Source organism: Neodiprion lecontei, chromosome 1 (assembly GCF_021901455.1).
Source record: "Neodiprion lecontei isolate iyNeoLeco1 chromosome 1, iyNeoLeco1.1, whole genome shotgun sequence".
NCBI lineage: Eukaryota > Metazoa > Arthropoda > Insecta > Hymenoptera > Diprionidae > Neodiprion > Neodiprion lecontei.
The window spans coordinates 38,453,011-38,475,100 of NC_060260.1; the positions used below are offsets into that span (position 1 = coordinate 38,453,011).

Here is a 22,090-nt window from a genome sequence, read left to right on the forward strand (position 1 = left end):
ACACGCATCTTCTTCTCAACGTTTTTTCTTCAATATTCGTCAATATATATATATATATACAGCATATATAAATATGCATACCTATATATACACTCTAATCTTCGCCTACTCAACGCTCTTTCTCTCTCTCTCTCTCTCTCTCACCTTCGGACTGCGTCGTTCACGGTCCGGTGCACATCCCGTTAATTACCCACCTCAGCGACGAGGCTGGACCGGAAGTCGCAGGTTTTACATCAGCAGCTTTTACCCCGCAAGTCAAGTCGAGGCAGAGATTCACCGATGCGTTATATCAAATGTGCCGCGTGAAAGGGTAAAGCCTCGTCGTAGCGCCTTGCCGCAACATATATTTCGTCTCAAATGACCGAACCGACAGTTTTGCCCCCCCACCCCCTCTCCCCCTCCTTGGCGGAAGCGTCTCGTCAAATTATTTTTAAAAATTGTCAAAAAAAAAAAAGAAACAAAAAACACAAGCATACCTAACCGTTAATAACAGCGAAAACAAAAATTCCTGATTTTATGAAATTCAATTCCAGCTCGTCACTTTTACAACTAGATATATCGTTTTTCAACTGAAATGAAACAATGTGGGGGAATTTTTTTTTCTCAATACTCGAGTACCTAATTTATACACCGTATATGAAAAGAGGAGTGTTTCTGTTTTTCCAACGAAAAACTTCCCATGTTAGTCAAAAAATAAAAATATACGTAGATATTTGAATGTAACGATTGTTAAGACTGTTTCGTTCGAAATCGAAACTTTTATTTTACTCGTTTCTCTCACGTTCATCCGTGAAACCTCGATTCCTCGTAGCGTCTTTTCGAAATTCTATGAAAAAGATATCCATCCGAAAATATTTTGTTTTTATTATTCTCATCAACTACGCGCAACGGGTTCTTCAGTTGGAAACTGAAAGAAAGCAGTTACTTCCGAACAGAACACACAGATAATTGTTTTCAGTCTTATCCTCGCGTGCAAAGTCCGCAAAAATAAGGTTTAAACCGTAAGGCGGTAAAAAAAACTCGTGACGATTACTCGTTTCTTCGTCACGTGCAACCCAAACAATCATCACCCCTAATTCCGATCTCCTTTTTCCACCGGCTGTAACTCGTGCATCGTGTGTACACGAGTTCGTCGCGACGCGCGTTGCACATGCCGACCATGACATTCCCATGGGGCCGAAAAATAAAGACGTGGCTCCCCCCGTTCCTCCGTCTTTATCTCGACTACCGAGAGGGGATTTCTCTCTCTCTCCCCGCAACGAACCCTAAACTAAGTCGAAACTCGTGCAGACCACGCGGCGCGCATCGCGATGCACATGTCCTAGATTCCCACAGTCGAGCTTGCGGGGCGAGCTTTTAACCACCTTACAAGCACCAGCCGGGGACGCGATGCCACCGCCGACGAAAACTGCCCGGGGGCCCTGGGGTGAAACGCGCCCCCCCCCCCCCCCCCCCCCCCACCGCCCCTGAAACTACGAACCACGACCACGTGCAGCCGAGAATCAGCCCGTGTATCCAACACGTGCAGATCGAATTGAGTCGACGCGACGCCTGCTCGTAATAAATATGTGTATATTATGCGTGTATATGTACTTAGACACTAGGGTGGTCGTTAATTTCAATCCTATGCAACGCACCCCTGGAATCGATGGACAATGACGAGAAAAAAGAGAAAACACAGTGTGTGAATTATTTCAGATTTTTGGCTCGATTGGAAAGGGTGCCGAAATCGATTTTATATTCAGATTGGAGTAGAAGTGAGAATAAAAAAAAAACATCGCAATCGTACCTTCCACACGTCGCATTTTAAACTACGCGTTTTTAATACACGTTATGCGATTATACAAAATTCTGATGTATACGTATAGGAAATATCGTTCAACGCATTGCGGAAGTATACGTACACTGAGAAAAATTTCATTTTTTATAGTAGCTAGAAGAGAATTCAGTGAAACAGACATCGTTGAAAAAACTGTTTGCATATTGTTGGAATTACGAAAAACGAGGTACGCCTAACCATTTTCCGCTATCGTCGATTCTTTTTTTCTTATTGCAACGCAAAATCCCGTTTCTTCGATTTACTCTACTTTTTTAGTTAAACAAGGCTTTAACGTCAATTTATCGAGCATTAAATTTTCGCAACGGTTGCAAGAAAATACAGCAACAGTGATCGTAATGAGAAAGAATAGTAACGGATACTATAGACTTTCCGGTAACAGCTAGAAAATTAATTTTCATTTTCTACCTAGAACTGTATTTTTCGATTGTGATAAAAAATGAAAACAATTAAGGACTGTGCGGTAACCGTAACCAAAAGTTTCTCTCAGCGTATGAGCGAAGAAATCACGAAGCGTGTTTGTCTGCATGCTTCGAACAGGGACGTAAGTAATCGTCCCCCATCATCTGCCGAATCCGGATTATTATAGATAGGCGTATAAACAACTGCAAGAGAAAAACTGCAACGATATAAATTTAATCGGTGCGAGGGGTTCGCTCTTGATAAACTTCATCTCGACGTATGTATATATACACAAACACGCAACGTCTATTAATATATAGATGATCGTGTAAGGATGTAGGGAGAGAGGAAGAGAAAGAAAGAGAGTGAGATTGGGGGAGAGAAAGAGATCCATCCCTCGGCAAGGAGTCCGCGTGGGAAACTTTTTTGTCGATGAGGTTTCTTGGGCCCGGATCCTATATACCCGCTCTGTTGTGAGAGGAACGGATTCACTGGGCCCTCCTCTCTTATACACCGCACCGGAATGACTGAGACACGCCGGTGCACGCACACGCGTGTCGGGCCCGGTTGCTCGCGAGTGCGCCACACGTACGAGGTACGAGGGAAGCAAAGGAGGCACAGGCAGGCAGTCAGCGTGTGCGGGACGACGCGCGATGCCGAGCCATCTGCCCGAGTCTCTCACGATTCTTGGAGGGCCCGTGGGGGGGAGGCGGCTATAGAGATGCCGGCCGAATCCCCCCACGAAAAGGCCCACCGCCGAAAAATGGGCCCAGCTGCAACCCCCTCGCCCCGCCGCCTCGACCATCTTCTTCTTCTTCTTCTTCTTCTTCTTCGCGTTGATGATGACGAGCCCGTACGCGCTACGCGCGCGTTACCTAACTAACTAATGAGCTTGCGGTAGGGGGAAGAAAACGGGTCGGGCGAGGGGATGGGAGGAGGGTGCGAATCGCGCGTGCACCCGTAAAACGCCCCCCTCGAACAAGGAAGTGCGAACGCTTAGGGGCATCGGGACGTCTACATGGAGCAACCTGTTGCTCGTCGGGACCCTCGTTGTTCTGTGATCTCGGTGCGCGAATGGGTGGGGCATGTGTGTAATTGTCAGGCATTCACGTTTCCGTTGTTTTTCATACGTGATATCACGGTGTCCGGTAAAAAAATCCGTAAAAAATGGGCGGGGGGGGGGGGGGGGGGGCGAAACTAGAAACGATCGATATTTAGAATGGTCGATGTATGGAAATTTCAAAAACGGGATGATGAAATAACGAAAGACGAATCGTTCGAAATCTTGATATTCGAGTGTCACTGGTTAGTGGTCATTCTAGTCAGTGTGACACTTTCGAAAATCCAAGATTTCGAACAATTCGTCATTCGTTATTTTATTTTGCCCATGTTTGAAATTGCGATACATCGGGCATTCGGCCAATTGGTTCGAAAAGTAACCCAAGTACAATGACTCATCGAATCATTTAATGTTACAGCTTAGCCATAATATTGAGTGACTTCCTTTCAAAGGTCGAAAATGAGTCATTCTCCTTGTACCCATCCTTCTTTTTACCCTCTCCGGAATCCGGTTTATGGTAGGGTAATAAAGCAAAGTTTCGAGGCGTTGATGGGAAATGAAAAATTCGTCACAACGTCCGAATGATATCAGCATTTGGCGAAATGCTCGCCATGCGTTCTAAACCCGCACCTTGTGCGCGTTCGAACGATGACGAATCATCGGTGGTTACAAGTGCATAGCTCAAGCCGCAGACCATTAAAAGCCATGCAAAACCATGCCCTGTTGACACACACAACTTGTAACCCAAAACTCGACAAGCCTGTAAAACCCATTAGCGGAATTTTTCCTCGGCCATAATTGGAACGGATTAACCCACGAACGAAAACGAAGCTCTTTCCGCTGTAATTGCTCGACATTCTATACGCCCAGCGGTAAACTGCGAGGGTTTTTCTATTATACCTGACAACGCTGTTAGAAACTATCGTAAAGAGAGTTTTACGGTCGCAGGTAAGCATTTTAACAACGAGGTACACGTTATTGCACGGTGCCCCGTTATAAGTCGTATTATCTTGTTTCAGGGATTGGTAAGCGTGGCTGAGGTGCAATCAGAGAACACGAAGTGTCGGTGATCGACTCTGCAAGGTGTCGAGTCCGAGACGGATTCCAGACTTTTCAGATCACAGTAATTACGTTTGCTCCGCGTGTACGGCGAGAAGAAGAAAAAAAGGAAGCAGTCCAATGTCCGCGAGTACATGCAACAATGGTAGAAAATTATTGAGAAAAGAAATTCATCCCATTTGTATACAATATTCATTTGATTCAATGGAATGGCCCACTTTCGATATGTATACATAAATTTTATCCGAACACAAGGAACGTTTCATCATAATTGCGGAAGGAAGAATTGTTCGGTACCGATGCCGGCAAAAAATGGTGTCGAAGAAGAAAACTTTCTTCGTTCACCTTGGCACCCAACTCGTCGTTTGGTAATCGTAATCGCAAAAGATTGCACGAGCTCCGTGAAAACTTGTAATATTTAGAAACCAAATGGATTCGTGCTGGTTATAATTTGGCGAAGGTTTTCAACCCGTCGAGTTAAGAAACCCGTAACGACAACCTTCGTCTCTGAAACTCGTGAATTGCAAGCTCCGCTTAAACCAAGGGGAGTCTTCGAGGTGCTTAGTTGTAATTTCTGCAGATTTTGAAGGGTGTTTGCGCGTGCAGCAGCGCATAGGGGTGAATTCTCATGGAGAATTGGTTCCAAGCGAGGCAGATAATAAGAAAAAAAGAAGAAGATAGAGAGAGAAGCGTGTGGGAACGCACTGGCAGCGGTATTATATACATTAGGACTGAGAGAAGAAAAAGGACGAGGAGAAGAAGAAGGGCCCACGAAAGGCGCACCCGTATGGGGTCCTGTTACCGGAGGCAAAGGGGCGCTACCAGCTTCTGTTACCACCAGGACAGACCCGTGCTCTGTAATATGTGCTACCGTTACCGCCGTGTCGCCTGCAGCCTGCGGCGATGCTGTGCCCTTCGTCGAGAGGGATTAATTTGAGAGAGGCATCGAGGGTCACGGTCTGAAGAATTCAACTTAACCTTGAAGGGTGAAATGACAGGACGATGGCGGGTCGCGACAATTTTGTTGAAATAAAATTCCCCGGCTTGTTCCCTGTTAAAAATATTCAAAATTCCCCCTGACGTATTTTCTACGAAATTTGTTAGGTAATGTTGGAGAGATTTTGTGACCAAAGGTTCCAGAAGTTCTACACCTTGAATATACAAATTTGGATCTAAAAACACAAAGTATCGCTTCGTTTTATACAAATCATTAGAAATTGAACTAGAACATTTCCGAAAGTTGGGTTAACTGAATTTAGTAAAGCATTGTTAAAGTTTTAAAACGATTTATTAATCCGAGTCTCACACACCTGCGGAAACTTCCATTTTACTTACACGGGGTTAACAAGATCCGAGCCAACTCGCGGTCTCTGAGCCCTCAAAGTTGTTTCGATCGTTCTTCATTTTACTTGCACAAACAAATTTGATTCAAGCACGCTGATTTTGAAATTGTGCGTTAAAATCGGTTCCTTGATCAGCTGGACCTCACATAAGTGACTAGGGTTAGAAAAGGTTTTTCAAGTATGGTCCGTCATAATTCCATGAATTTTCTCTCACTTTTCCCGATGAACGAAATTTCCTGACTGTTCCCGGTTTTCCGGACAAAATATAGCCAATATTTACTCGAAAAATCAGTAAGAAATCACTGAGAATCAGTGAGAATTGGAATAGGATTGAAATCAATAGAGACCAAGCTAAATCCAACATTTTAAATCACTCGTAAATCAGCAACGAGATGTCGAACGACTCTGAAAGTTTAGTCATCTTTCAACATTGCGAATCACTTGGGAATCAGTGTAAGTCATGAAATCCTTTACCACGGTTAAAGATTCGTTGATTGAGATTATTCGGTGATTTCCAAGTAGATAGACCCTGAAGAAATTCCCAACTGCCTCCTGTCTTCGTTGAAAAGTCGTTTTCTTTGAGGACATACGACATGGTGTCGCGTTTAGTTTTCGTTTTTCGTAACGAAAACACCCAGCCCACTTCCTAGAAGTTGTTTAAAAGAGTGGATCTTATGTCTCTCGTTTTTGCATTTGAAAAACGAACGAATTAACGAACGAACGTACGATCTAATGAATGGATTCCTTGTGCTGTTCTAAATTCAGCCACGAGCCTCGAATGTATGCATAGATGTGCGTACAACTAACGCACACGGACGAACAAAATACTCGACGTAACACGCGCGACTTATGAATCACAGCAAAGTATACAGCGTGAGTAACTACAACTCGTCATGCACCGTATCGCATCTATGTGTATACATGCATATGCTTTCGAAAAATGTGTAAAACAAATATGTAGAATGGTTGCGATTGAATGGAATCTTCTGTTGCAGTGACCCCGACCCCTGGTCGATTTGTACGGACCATTTACAGTCAATGAATGAACTCTTTCATCAGCCTCCGACTGTGGGCTCGATATACTCATGGACACGTGGTGGTTACGCCTCAACTCAAAGTCACGCAGCATTCGATGGTGCAGTGGAAGAGATGGAATTGAGTCGTGAAGAAACACTGTCAATAAATACCACGACGGAAAGTTGTTTGAAAAGTCGAATTTTGGCCTCTTCTCTGATTTACTGCGTCTATGATTCAACGTTCAGGACTTTAGTTAGGTCCGCAATTACATCAAACTGTACAATAAGTGGAAATCCTTTGTTCATTGTGCATATTTATGGTGTCCGGTAAAAAATCCGTAACAAATTCAAGGACATTAAAAATGGAATATTTTCAAGACACAGGAAAAATTCAAGGGTAGTGTCCGAGACTTTTTCATGAGATCCAGATTTGGGCAACAGTAAAGAGAAGAATCTCGCCACAGCGTGTCTGCTAATCTGATCAGTTTTATCAACGCCTGTGACCGAAGCATTTTGCTACAGTTTCGTACGTCCTTGAAAGATTATCATGACCATTGACGATACAGCGATTAGTCGAGACCGATGATCACGCGCCTCGTGTGTCTACTTGTTCATTTACCGTCGGCATCGCTTGACTCGTGTAACCACGATTAGAATACCCAATCGTGTTTGCTATTATCATACCTACAGTGGCCGTACGACGAGGAGGTTACGGGTCACTACAATTGACCCTTCGTCCCAACTCGAGTCCACCGGAGTCAGTGATTTGGTAACACGAATGGAGGCATCGGGAGAATTGAAAAATGAGATGTTGGAGATGAACATGAAAAGGTTCTTTCAAAGCTTCAAATTAATGTCTCTGTTTTGAAACACTGCGAGTTCCTCGGTCGATTAACCGAACTTGTGGAGTTTATTGAAACGAAACATGCATGCACGCATACGTCGAGTGTTCTAAAGGTTCTAAACTTGAACAATCCAATTCAACGAACAAGTTATCTCGGATAAAAATCATACGAATGAAATTCTCTTGTCGCTTGTTCTTTTTACTTCAATGTACACTGGGGGACAATGAATCTGAGACGGCTAATTTTTTACACCAGACATTTATGTTGGCAACCCTGAGAAACCTACAGCGCCATAGTCGGTCGAGCGCGAAACAAACTCAATCTCAATAAACGTAACGTAACCTACGACCTTCGAATCTAAGCTTAGAATACCGCGGGGATAATGATTTGTTGGATTGCCACGTATTCTAAGGTTAGATTCGAGGGTCATGGGTTACGTTACGTTTACTGAGATCGAGTTTGTTTCGCGCTCGGCCGCCTGTGGCGCTGTAGGTTTCTCCGTGTTGCCAACATAACTGTCCAATGTAAAAAATTAGCCGTCTCAGATTCATTGTCCCCAAGTGTACACAGAGAGTGAACAAAAGTGATAAATATCGAGTGATCGAAAAGCCGTAAAATTTATTCACACGTTTCATCGTTAATTTTTCAACCTAGTTTCATAATTATTCGCACGATCGTCGACAAAGAAATTATGTAACACGAATTAGAGAAATTATGACAGAATTGAAGACGTGTGTCATTAAACGCCTGCACGCAGCGTAAACTCGTGAGGTTGGAATAAGTTGGCTTATGATAATACGCCCGCGGGCTGCACGTGACCGCGTTGACACTCGGCATCAAACGAGGGTTAATTATTACTCTGATTGGCGTGTGCCGAGACGCCGTCTGGCGCGTGCTGACTGCTTAGGCATTTATATGTAACGCGTGTCGGTCGTGCACCGCAGGCTTGACGGACTGGACGTGCGCGTGTGTACACGTTTTACATGCATGGATACGTACGTACGGTGACGTCTCTAGTTGCGAAAGAAAAGGCGGCAAGAAAGAAGACGGGGAAGAAAACGTCATTGATTTGAAACGAACCATCTGATCTTCGTCTAAGCTTTGGGTTTATAAATAGATGTATATCAACATCAATTTGATATTTAAATAAGAGATATCCGATCTTCGTCCAAGCTTTTTTTTCATATCACATCTTTCCAGTATCTTTCGTTTTTTGGTTTTTTAAATAGATCTTTGTTAAATAGCTTATGAATATAATAATTTGAAGAGTACTAAATGTACGTGTTTCATGGAAAGCGTAATGATGCTGCCGAAAGAAATGTTGATTTGTTTGGCCGACCAACTTTCTCGATAAATAAAAGAAAAAAATAATTAATAAATTAATTAATTTACAAAAAAAAAAAAAAAAACAGAAGAAATATTCGATGTGGATTAACGGTGAAAAATTTAGTGTAAAACTCGTTCGATTTTACTCCGCGATGAGTCATTTTAAAAACATCCCGCCATAGTCATTTTTTTTTCCATTACAACAGTATCGTGGAAAATTTAATTTTTCAAGATTGTACCGATAATACTGATTTTTGTCAACAAATAGCAATACTAAAATGACTGATTTTGTTCGTTCGATACGTTAAAAACAGTTTTTCGAACAAAACGATCCAGCGCGGAGTAAAATTTAACGACTCTGCGCGTAAAAAAAAAAATTAAAAAAATAAAAATATCACTATTATTAAACAGTTTGAAGAACAAAAAAAAAAAACCTGATAACGAAGCTCTTGTCAATAATTCGAGTCTATTTTTTTATAAAATTTCTACGGGCAAACACTCGCGTTAACTAAAAATTTTACGAATATACTATTCTATTCGATAGAAACTTGACTAAATAAAAAAAATGCCCGATAATTATCGACCGCGCAACCAGCTTAATTGGAACGGGGCAAGAGGTCGTGGGGCCTAAGGCCCTTTTTCCCGCCGCCCCTCGGGGGTCGCGACGTTCGTAAAGAGGAAGGAAGGAAGAAAGAAAGAAAGAAAGAAAGAAAGAGAGAGAGAAAGAAGAGTGGAAGAAAGGGAAGGGGAAAAAAAAAATTCTCAATCCTCCGGGGCCCGTTACGCTGCAGGATCAGGATCTGGGCCAGCCGCTTGCGCACGTGCTAAGAATTTCCCACGCGTTTGCCGCCCTGCAGCCGGCGGCGTCGGCGTCTCCTTCGGCTCCTTGAGAGGACCAGAAAACACCGTAGAATTCTGAATGCCGAGAGACGCTGGGTCCCCATTGTGCCCACCGGCACGAGGACCCCAAAGGAGGGCCCGACGGTTACCCGTCGCGGATTTTGTGCTCAATGTACCCGCAAGATCACGCGACAGGCGTGCCTTGACTTCTCTTTGCAAACAGCGACAAGTCGAGATCTGCTGCAAGCTTCCCTCCTCGATCGGAGAGGATCGCATTATTATTGAAATTATCAGCGTTACCGTAATAATACGAAGCGTTGTCTCGCGAGTTTCGTATTGTTCGAAATTTAGTAAACGGTAATGAAACAAAACGTACTTATATTTCGAAATCATTGTAAGATTAGGAAAATGGTGATTTATTTGTTTTATTTTTTTTTTTTTTTGTTTACACAATGTTTCGTTACGATAACGTTACTAACTTCAACCTCGTAGTACAAGTTTTTTACTGAATATCGGTAAAGCTGAGAAGGATTGATTCTCTGATTCTTGAAAATATCAGGGGGGGGGGGGGGGGAAGGGGGAATCTGACGACTATGGTTTCGGATTTCTTTTGCACAGGTTTTGCGTGGTTTTTGTCAATTCCGACTCAGTTGTACTTGATTTTCATCGATAAAATTGATTCTGGTCTAAAATCGGAAAAATTAAATCAACATTAGCTGTTTCATAAACTACGTATTACTATTATTATTATTTTTTAAACACTTTAATGCAACTTTCTGTAATGCATATCGGCATATTTACAATTTTGTGTATTTCGATTATTCTTCGTGATACAAAAGTAAAAGAAGTAAAATATAATGTAAAAAAAAAAGTCAGTTTAAGCCAATTTATGTTCTCGACGAAAGAAAGTAAGCTCGTTATCTTAAAAAATCATTTCCAATTACCAGCATAAAAAACAAAAACTGATATTTTCAGTCATTATCATGACGAAATTAAAAATCCACTGACAATTCGAGGGTTTCCAGACAGGTTCCAGGTGTGTGACCACCCTGAATATCATCGAAGAGCATAATTACGGATTTAAAGTTCGTGCAATGTATCGAGTTTTAATTAAGCCACGCTCTCTGCGAACTATCCGATGAAATATCGTCGAATCGACAGCTTTCCTAACCTCGGGCATAATGGAAAAGGACGTTGGATAGGGTGAATCAGTGTCTTCGGAATCCGGGATAAATACTCGGATGATGTTACGCACGTTCGCCTACGTCCTTTGGGTCTGATACCTGCGTCCGTTCGTCTATCCGCTTATATCCTTGACCGCAAGGCGGTTCGGACACGTCATTTTTATACTTAGGCGGTCCTTCTGCACCGACCCCGAACCTGCAGGGTGACATTTTTACCTGGTTCGTCATCGACTTTTTCTCGGCTTTGTTTTTTTTTTTTTTTTTTAAACTTCCAAACGTCGTTCGGCTCAGTTTTCATTTTTCTCTTTTCTCGCCCATAGAACGAGTTAATTACCTGTTCTCAAAAAGAACACGTCGTTTCACATACGGTTTCAGGAGTTTCTTAGAATTTCGCTTCCCAGGTATTGGAATCTGATAATTTGGCAAGCGGTAACCATTTGTTTCTTTCCATCTCGTTCCGCTTCAACATTATCGTTTCACAAATATTACACAGAACGAAAACAACAATAACGATCTGAAAAAAAAATCGATACCTTAGCTCGAATAACAAAATTTTTTAAATCCTACTCAACCTGACAAACACTTGCATATACCGACGGACGGAGGGGGTCAAAGTTCGAAAGGGTCAATGTATCGAAATTTCAAACAAATTCGAAAATAAAATAACGAAAGGTGAATCATCGTTTGTCTTACATACAGGGGGCAGGGGGATGGTCTAAATCCCTCGAATCCTGACAGCAAGACGCACGGAATCGGACAGAACGCACACCAACGTGCCGGGATACGTAAAGATTCGGTCAGCGGTGGTCCGTCATCGGAGTTATTCTTTACAGGGTGAAAGGACGGCGTCGCGAAGAGTAAGCACGAAAAGACGAGAGAGAGAGAGAGAGAGAGAGAGTGAGAGAGTGAGAGAGAGACAAGAAGGGAACACGTTCAGCGCCCAACTGCAACCTGAAGTGGCGGGGGGGGATGAGAGGGGGAGGTGAGGTAGAGGGAGAAGGTCCGAGATCTAGCTACCACCTGCTTCATTTTCCCACGAGCTCCACGGGCGACTCTACCGAATGCCAACGAGGCAGGCGGACAAGAAGTGGGAGGAGGAGGAGGAGAAGGTGAAAGAGGAGGGAGGGGAGGGGGCAAGGATCGTCGACACGTGTCTTTCGAGGTGGTGGGATAGAGAGGGAAAGAGAGAGAGAGAGAAGAAAGAGAGAGTGATACGAGCGAGCGAACAAGCCGGCGGTAGAACCGCAGGTAGAACGAAACACGTGCGAGCAACGCGCCGAGGAAACCGATAGAAGGGAAGAACCGAGTAGAATGAGCTGGCATTGCAGGGCGGTTTCAGGTTGCCTTGACGCGTGCACCGCGCGACCGCGATTTTCAGCCTTTCCGCTTCTCTTGTACTTTTTTACGTCCCTCCTGCCGCCCTGAACGTCATTTTTCTACATTTCCGACTCGTTTTTTCACCGTTTCATTGGTCTCGGACTTTCTTCCGTGATCGGTGTCGATAGTTTTTGTTCGTTGTTTTTTTTTTTTTTCTTTTTTTTTTCTTTTTCATTTTCGACATTTGGCAGAATCGTCCCTGATTTGATTTTGAACGATAGGGAAATGTGCGGGATAATACTCAAACGCGTTGTTGATGATTTGTCGCTTTTCATGCCGGTGAGAATACGATGATGATTCGATCGATCGATTTTCGAGACCTCCGACAATTTTTATTTAATTAGAACTTGTAAACGATTTCAATGCGCGGTGTTGCAGGTCGGAATTTGGAGCGGGTTGAAGGGGTGAAATTTTCGTCACGATTACTCATCGTTGCGCGCATTCCGCTACGATGAATTCAATTTGTCAGATTCTAAAACCAAAGACACGCGATTTCGTAATGTGTAAAAATTCGTATCGCTAATTAGCGCATGTAAATAAAATGCGCTACGCGTTCCGTAGTAAAATATATGTACATACACATCATGTAGCATCAATTATAGATAAAGTATCGACTCGTAATCAAGCATAATTTTCCGAAGCGCTCGTAAGAACTGAAAAAAAAAAAAAAAGAAAAAACAACAACAACAACAAACTAAATACAATAAGAATTTCACCATCTGTGGTGTAAAATTAGAGAGGTGGAAAATAACGGCATTCCAAGCAGAGTCAGAATTTTGAAGCAGTGTGACTCAGAGGTACCTAAATAAACACAACAGCCAGACGGAGTTAAAAATGTGAAATTAAATCCTACCCAGGCACTCGGGCCATCGATAAATCGCCTTTGGATACCTGCGAGGCATCGTTCGCCAAGATAATTAGTCCCTTGGTGCAGGAAGGTCGTCAAGGTGACGGTGGTGTTTAGGAAACGGAAACACCGAACGTACTTGGTAATTGTCGATTGTACTAATGACAGCAGCTGCTTATGGCCACCCCGACGACCTTTGTCAGGTAGACGAGCGGGGAATTTTGCACACTTTTTCAGAAAAGCATTGCTATGACTACGGTTTAAGGATGTACCAAACGTAAGGGTGAGGGGTAAAAGTATAGAAGGATCAAAGAATCGAAGGGCTAAAACATCCAACTTTTAAAACAAGGAAAACTTGATACGTGGAATTTAAAAATGGTGATAGTAATTCCACTAAATTCTAATAAAATTCTTTCGTCGAGTGCAGAAATTGGGTTATTGCCTTATTTATTTAGTTAATTGTCAATTAGTGAAAAATATATTCATACAAACAAGTATCGTCTGCGTATAAACAATTTGCCGCACATTTGCACCAGACTTTCCAATTACCGGGTCGTTTATCACACGTTCGGATTGTACCCTAATGAGACTCCGTGCAATTAAAATCCACCCGAGTACCTATAAATGTTGACTATATTAATTTACATGAAATTCCGAGACACTTTTGGCACAATAAAAATATGTATACGGGCGAGTCCCCGCACCATTTCAACCTGGGTCCGACCCTTTACCTCTCGGATTTAGCCCGTAATTTTTTACACGATTCTTCTCACTTTGAAAGACACTCGGTATTTTTCTCACATTTTTTGCAGACGGTTTTAATTTTCTACAATTTTTCAAAGCGATATTATTGATCGATAATTACGGATTACGGATAGTTGCGGAATGACCCATTTGTTTATATACATGGAGGAAATACGGAATACATTATATCCACGTATGCCGTTTTTCCTAGACAGACGTTGTTCCGGCTTATTGACGCCAAGTTGTTCCAACCGAAGCCAAAATCCAGACACCAAGGGTATTTCAAAGTTTCCTATAATCCGACAAGCCGTTATTACGGTTGTAAAATAAGTCCCGATGACCGTTGCTAACGGCGTCTAGCCAGAGCCAGGTGCGTAAGCCGAATCAAGGCGACACGAATGCTCTAATTTCAGGCATACCTGCGCTGGCAATTCCAAAAAACGTACTTAGGTATCTATAGGACGAAGCGATAAAACCATAAATGCGTACCACCATAAACGTAAGATCAGTTTTCGAAGAGCGTAATCGATTACATAGCTGTGTGTCGATAAGAATGGTTGCAATATACCGTTAATTAAGAGGGTTCCTTGGTCGATTTCAACGTTATACATATATACGCACTTCCAAATATGGAAGTTCACGTATCACAAACTCGAAAACGAATCTACCAGCCCCATTATATACCAGATCCCGAACAAAAACACTTCGACACATTTCCATCTTACACCGAAACAAAGAAACGACGTGAATTCAACGAATTTATTATTACGATTTCGTAAAATCCGAGCCATTTCCATATTCCTACATCGAATTGAAAACGCATCGGATTGTTTTCGTCCCCCGAGTTATATACATATATGTATACGTCAACGTCTGTCAAATCTATACAACGGATCGTTTGACTGAAAGATAAAAGAAAAAAAAAAAAAACAAGACCAAGTCGAAACTCGTCACTTAATCCCGGTAATTGCGGTACTGCTTACAAAAAAAAAAAAAACAGTGAACAACGATACGGAGACCCCCGAACTCACAATACAACATACATTCCACGATGGCCATTTAATTGTCGAACGTAAAACGCGAGCCGGGCATGCGACCTGCGAAGAAATAAAGGTACGACCCCGGAGCAACACACGCTCGACGGTCGTCGACGAGAAGCGACGCAGCTGTTTTTTTAGCGTTCACGTTTCGCTATATTACAACAGCGCACACACACGTATATATAATATATATATATATATACATGGAACACGGTACAGTACACGACTAACCAACAATGAGAGAACGAGAGAGACATACTCCGTGTAATCGGCAACATTCTCACGGCACGTGGATCAATTCGTGAACATATTACACACGGACATATCATACAAACGACATACGGTTTCCCCGCGTGCGTAACAAGTATAACGCAACTTCACACACTCCTTGCACCTTTTTACACATGCGTACCCTTCCTTCTTACCAACCCCACCCCGTCAAAGCTTTTGGTCACCGGCCTCCATTCCACCCCAATTCTCGATGCAGTTGCCCCGCGTGTGAACGGATGTGTCCCTTACATGTACTCCGTACACCACCGGGGGTTGATATCAAATTCATCGAGGGGTGCTCGGTTGCTGCTCCCACCCCCCCCCCACCCCACCCCACCCCAAATAAAAAAAAAACAAAAAAACACACCTTTGCCCTGATCATGGCACGAGCCACAGCCCACAACGTCAAGCGACATGTGCCATATGCGTTTATACATCACCGAGACGGTGTGCAGCTTAAACTTGAGCTTGAGCTTCCGTGTCTGAATGAGGAAATAACTGATCGTACGGTTGCGATTTGAAAAATTTTGTTCCTATTGTTTATTGTTTGTTTTTTTTTCCTATGTCTTTTTCTATTCTGCTTTGTTTTGGAATGTAAACACTTGAGGTTTTTGAGGAGAATAAATATTATGCGATTATTGGAGTCAAAGTGTCGTGTACGTTGTACGTGTTGTGTAAATATAAAAGAAACGAATCGTGCTCTGTATTCTTATTACACGAAATCGTTTGAATATAGTTATAGGGAAAGAATTTGCAGTACGACGTTTGAAAATTTGTTGATGGTACATTACCGTCTATATATATTCGACGAAATGTAGGTACGATACGTAAAACGAAAAAAGAAAGACGACAACTGATTGCAAGAACGATTCTGCAAAGCACGATTGAAAATTGAATAAATTTCGGATGAATGAGAAAAAAAAGTAATTTAATTAGAAATTCTAAATCAACGAAAATCTCATCGTGTTTTAGGATTATGGGGCAGTTATTTTGAAAAAACCCGATTTTTAACAAGGATTGTGTATAAAATGAGAAAAACTAGAACTACAATAAGATGAATGAGAAAAAACGTGCGACGTGTCATTTCTAATGCCTGTATATTTTACACATGTAATATACAAATCCAATGTATACAAAAACGTGTAACACGCATGTGCATACATATTTATATACATATAGGTATGTGAAACACACGTGGAGCACGCGTTTGATAGCCGCGTGTTAAATGGGCGTAAATGTCGAGTATAAAGTGCGGGGCACGTGCTGTGAACGACGTCAACGTCGACGGTTCATTATTCGTTACAATTCTCTTTTTCTTTGAATCAACGTCTGGCGCGTGCAGAACTGCGCTCTCATTTCCCAAATACATAACCAGAGTGAAAGCCTTTACGGATTACGAACTCCCAATTTAGCATTGTCAAAAATTGGCGGCACGTGGCTGAGATTTTGGGATCTGGCGAGCGAAAAAAAAAACTTCTTTTTTCCATTATCCAAACTGCGTAAACGTTTTTTTACAAGACGGACAGACGGACAGCAGAAAATGTTGGAACGAATGTGAATGATCAAGGTAAATTTTTACTACCCATACAATGATACGATAAAAAATGTGGTTTACTCCAAATCCATTAAATTAATAAAATATTGTTATAACGCAGCGGACCTGAGGTATATATATATATACATGTTTTTTTTTCTTACCACCAAACAAGCTAATTGTAATTTCGATGCTGAAAAATTGTTTGAACTTTAATCCTGCAGCCTGGCTGGACTTGCGCGACAAAAAAAAAAAAAAAAATGTCATATTCCCCCACCACGCGTGGCGAGGGTTAAAAGCAAGCGTGCAGGCGCAAATATAATAGAACGATTGTTCCCAGAGGTATATAATGAAGACTGCAGCGTGCAGGAGTAAAGTGGACACGTGCCAAGGCGCGAGAATAACTCTGACTCTCTGTATGAGCAGCGATGAACGCGAAGAGGAGAAATAAGGGCGCGTTTACGGACCTCTGCGAGAGCTTTTTCTATTTTTCTATTTTTCTTTTTTTTTCATTCAGCCAAACCGCGGACACTTTGTCACACACGAAGTGTGGATAATTTTTGACACGCGTCTTTCCACGAACTCTGATCGTACCTACACGTGATAAAATCGTGAACCGAGATCCCATCACCGCAAAAAGTTTCACACCTTAGGTTAAAATCAATCCCCTATACGTAATAACTAATATTATAGATGCGATCGTGCCGAGAATAAGATTCGATGAGTAAACGTACGGAGATAATTATTCGAGATAATTTTCGCACCTTGTGCTTGATGCGATTTCAAATTTTCTCCATGCCGATGACAACGATGATAAAACGCATCAAGAGACAAAATGATCCACGTTATATGTGATGTAAAGTTTGTTAGTCGTCGAGTTTTAATTGCCGTCAAGATCAAGGATCAAAGTATGTGATCTGAATAAGCTTGAGTGTATCTTCCTCATTTTAACATTTGCTTTATTTCTCACGACGGTACGTAAGCCTGCCTGTATAATGATACAAGTTACACTCGGAATTATAGGTAATTATTAACTCGAGACTTGTTGTAAAATTACGTACATGGAAGGTGAGTATTACCGAGGTAATTATTCGACGAGAGCGATTTCTGAGAGTGCATTATAAATAACCGAGGACGATCTCACGGAGGTATTAATGTATGTAGGCAAGTGTGCCGCGTATGCGTGTGTAATAAACGGTGCCTCGTGATCCTTGGATTTGGTGAAAATAGCGCGGATGGACGTGGAATAAGTTAAGTGAGAATAGATAAGTGCGTTAAGGTCGAGATGACCGGCAACTGTACTGAGAAATTTTTGTCGACGTTTTTTTTTTACTCGATGATAAAAAATTTGAGTAAAATAAGCATCGTTAAAAACACGGTTTCAATATTTTTAGAATCACTGGGAATTTGTCGTACAAGTGTGTATTTGGCGATATTAAATTTTTTCATCATGTTGCAAAATTGAATCTGTTTGTTAAGCTGACTAAACTTTTTCGGTCACGTAATACTCAACGTCAATTTATTGTTCTAATATCGTCGGTTATGAGAAAATATGAAACAAGTGATCGTGTCTCGGAAAGAATAAATAGTAACAGATACCAATGGATATTCTGATTACAATTAAGAGAAAACTGATTTTCATTTCTTACTAATAACTGTATTTCTCGGTTACGGTAGAGAAAATAAAGTAAAAAATCGAACGATTAAGGACCCACCTCCGATAAGAGGATCAATCAATTATTCATCGAGTAACGTCGATCGCCGGATATTCACGTATACCTTACTCAAGTGCTTCGATTCTCTCTCTCGGTGATCAGCGTAACCGCTGATGCGTAATCACTCGCGGTGACTTGCGTCTAATTGTAGGTAGCTGACACGTTCCGTAATGAAACTATTGCAAAAACGTCTCGTCGAGAAGTAGATAAAAAAAAAAAAAAAGCACTGACAGACAAGAATCAGGAGAGAAAGAGATGAAAGTGAGAGCATAATAACGTAAAAAATCTGATACAACAGATACGTACAACGGTAACGAACCACTGTATAAATACACTGTAAATATATATATATATATATATATATATACAGGAGATATAAGATCAGGAAACCGCGATTGAGCAAGAAAACCGGATAATAAAGGTAAAAGTTTACGATAAGATTGATTTACTATAATTCTACTACTTCGACTGTTCGGCACCAGCTACTTTATAATCGCCGAATTTTCCTCGAATTAAAAATAAAAATAAATAATAATTACAACATTACACGCATAATTGAAGACCACGATTACATACAAAGTGAACAATTGCAATTATAAAGGTATAACAACTTCGATCCGTAGCTTTAAAATCAACGAAAAATTCTGATTCTTGTGAGAACGTAAGAAACGATTATCGCGCACTCTGTTATGAAAATTCGACATATCGATAAAATTCGTCACCGATTAGCGTAAAATTAAGCATCATCGGTGTAGATCGTTCGATTCTTGACACCAAGTTGTCATATAAATCGCCACGAAAATAGCGCGGCCAACTTCTCATTCTAATAGAATATTTTCGGTCTTACGTTAAACACCGCATTTTCACCGGTCTGCGGTATCATATTTGCACTGGATACGAAGAGACACGCGTGATCGAATGATGACGACGACGACGACGAGGAGGAGGAGGATGAGGGGAGGGGGGTGGGGGAGGACTCGGTAACTGTTTAAGGCCCCGGTATACGTATAATATGATATGGCGGCGTTAAGAATAATAATATAAGAACAAGAAGAACGAGAGTAGGGAATAAGAAGAGCAACGGAAAGAGTAAGAAAACACGTAGAGCGAGATAGAGATGGAGATACAGAGAGAGAGAGAGAGAGAGAGAGAGAGAGAGAGAGAGAGGGAGAGAAGCGGTGACGACGGGTTGGTGTGGGCGCGTGTCTGGCAGCTGCCGCGTACAGGTGGTGCGCTCGCTTGGGAACCAAGCTCCTAAGAGTGTTCCCACGGAAGGACTACCTCCACTCCACTCCTCACCGTCACCCCCCCGCCGACCCTCCTCCCCGCCGCCGTAAATCCCGCGGGCCCGTTGGGCCTATAAATTGAGCGGAGAGAGCGACGGCTGGCTCATATTAGCCCAGAGCTCCGTCCGACGCGCAACAGTCCTCGTTTTTGTGACAAGAAACGCTGAAGATCGAGATTCGTTGTTGGAAGGATAGTATGTAAACGGTTTTCTCGAAGAGTTGGTTTAACGTATGATTGTTGTTTGTTTGTTTGTTTTTTTTTTTCGATTTGATTTATTTATATACACGTCGTAAATCGATCGACGCGTTGAGGTTTGTTTAAATTACTTGTGAGACGCGATAAACAGGCGTTAAATGTGAAGTGTGATACAAGTAAAACCTGTGTAATTATTCGTTCGTTCGACGCAAGGCAAAGGATTTTAAATCTGAATAAAAGATACGAGTAAATAAATAAACAAAGAGTCGAGATGCAGATGCACGAGCAGGTTATTGTCGATGGACAGGAACAGCCGATCAGCAGGACTTATCAATACAGAAAGGTAAGCGGAATCTGAGTGGTTTGTTTAAGTAGACAATTTTATCCACGTACCGTTTTTCTTCAATCTTTCGATTTATCGTAACAATTGCGTATAAAATGAACCGAAGAAACGTTTTATTCGTACTCTCGATCTGAGATAAAAAAAACAAGCTTTCAATGATTCGGGATAAAGATACGATATAAAAAGTCTCAGTGAGTAGCGGTTAAACTCTACGAATCAGTCCGGTGGTCTAGTCGGTATAATTGCGTCGGCGTTTGAAAAAATTTCAACGTCTACTTCCGCGGTTCAAATCCCGGTGCAGAAAATTTCCCGGTGAACTTTTTCCACGTCGAATTTTCTCGCCTTTTCAAACAAACTGTATAAAAATTAAAAAAAAAACACAAAAACTTTGCCCCCCCCCCCCTAAAGTAATAAAACAGAACTTGCGAGAATATTGTAATACAACCTCGATGACGATTATCGTTTAACCCCCGGAATGTTCTTTCGTAAATTTCCAGGTGATGAAACCGATGTTGGAACGCAAACGTAGGGCGCGTATAAACAGATGTCTCGACGAGCTGAAGGACCTGATGGTGACGGCGCTTGCGGGCGACGGAGAAAACGTCGCGAAGCTCGAGAAGGCCGACATCCTCGAATTGACGGTTCGACACCTCCACAAGCTCCAGAGGCAGCAAAGACTCTCGGCTAACCCGGTCATAGACGCGGACAGATTCAGGGCCGGGTACACGCATTGCGCGAACGAGGTTAGCCGGTGCCTGGCGGCGACGCCGGGCGTCGACGTCGCCCTTGGAACCAAGCTCATGACGCACTTGGGCCACAAGCTCAACGCTATGGACAAGACGGGACCTCTGACCATCCACGTTATCGCCCCCCAGTCATCGCCGACGGGCAGCGAAAGCACCGACGACATCGGCGAGGACTATTCCATGCCACTGACGCCGGCCTCCAGCCAACCGTCGCCCGTCAGATCCGACGTCGAGGGGGCCTCGTTCAGTCATCGGGGCCTTCTGCAGGTCGCCAAGCCGACCGAGTCCGTTTGGAGACCGTGGTAAATCGGACTGTGTGGAAGGTAGAACCGTGCGTGAAGGAATTGAAAGAAGAAACGATATACGCCGGGAACCAGAAGGAGAAGAAGAAGAAGAAGATATAAGCCAATAGGGAAGACGGAAGAAGACAGAGAAGAAGGAAAAATCGGCCTAACAGGCCCCCCACCCCACCTCGGAGTGTGACGTTATAGGAACAACGGGGAAAAAAGTTTGAGAGGTGATGTTTTGTTTTGTCGAGATATTTTTTATTTTTTATTTTTTGCCCTCCTTTTGTTTACCGTCTCTCAACGTCTCGAAGAAGAATGAGAAGATAAATGAAGTTAAAAAAAGCTACACCGTGATATAATGAATGAATGAAAAAAAAAAACAAACCGTGGCTTTTAAAACACTTTTATTTGTGATCATTTATTCTTTTTTCGTTTATCCTTCTTCTTACGAGAAATCACCGCGTTACGACGGGATTGGATTAGTATCGATTTTGTAGCTCCGTTTTAACCAAGCGGGGGGACTGAAGGCATCGTCTCGATATTTGACAAAAAAAAAAAAATCAAAATCAAAGATCAAAAAAGGAAGTAGCATTAAATAATAAAAGAACGACGATATCGCACCTGTTTTCAAATAGAGCAGAGCCTAAACTCTCCGCGTATAATATACGTAGTTTATAGGAGAAAAAGAAAGAGACTGTGACATATTTGTTAAAGATTTCAGTCTTAAAAGAAATGGAATATCTGAGGATTTGCGAAAAGTTTATCTCTATTTTCAAATATATGTGTATATATA

General features: G+C 42.2%; 2 protein-coding genes across 7 annotated transcripts in view; one reads left to right on the forward strand and one right to left on the reverse strand.

Annotated features, from left to right (window-relative positions):
- Positions 1 to 22,090, reverse strand: part of LOC107227669 — a 94,452-nt gene that overhangs the window by 65,139 nt on the left and 7,223 nt on the right. The gene's annotated exons all lie outside the window — the stretch shown is intronic.
- Positions 19,786 to 21,868, forward strand: LOC107227680 (enhancer of split m7 protein). The gene is made up of 2 exons (XM_015668896.2): positions 19,786 to 20,264; positions 20,762 to 21,868. Exons 1-2 carry the CDS (start codon positions 20,193 to 20,195, stop codon positions 21,314 to 21,316), a joined length of 627 nt encoding a protein of 208 aa, XP_015524382.1. The 5' UTR covers positions 19,786 to 20,192; the 3' UTR covers positions 21,317 to 21,868.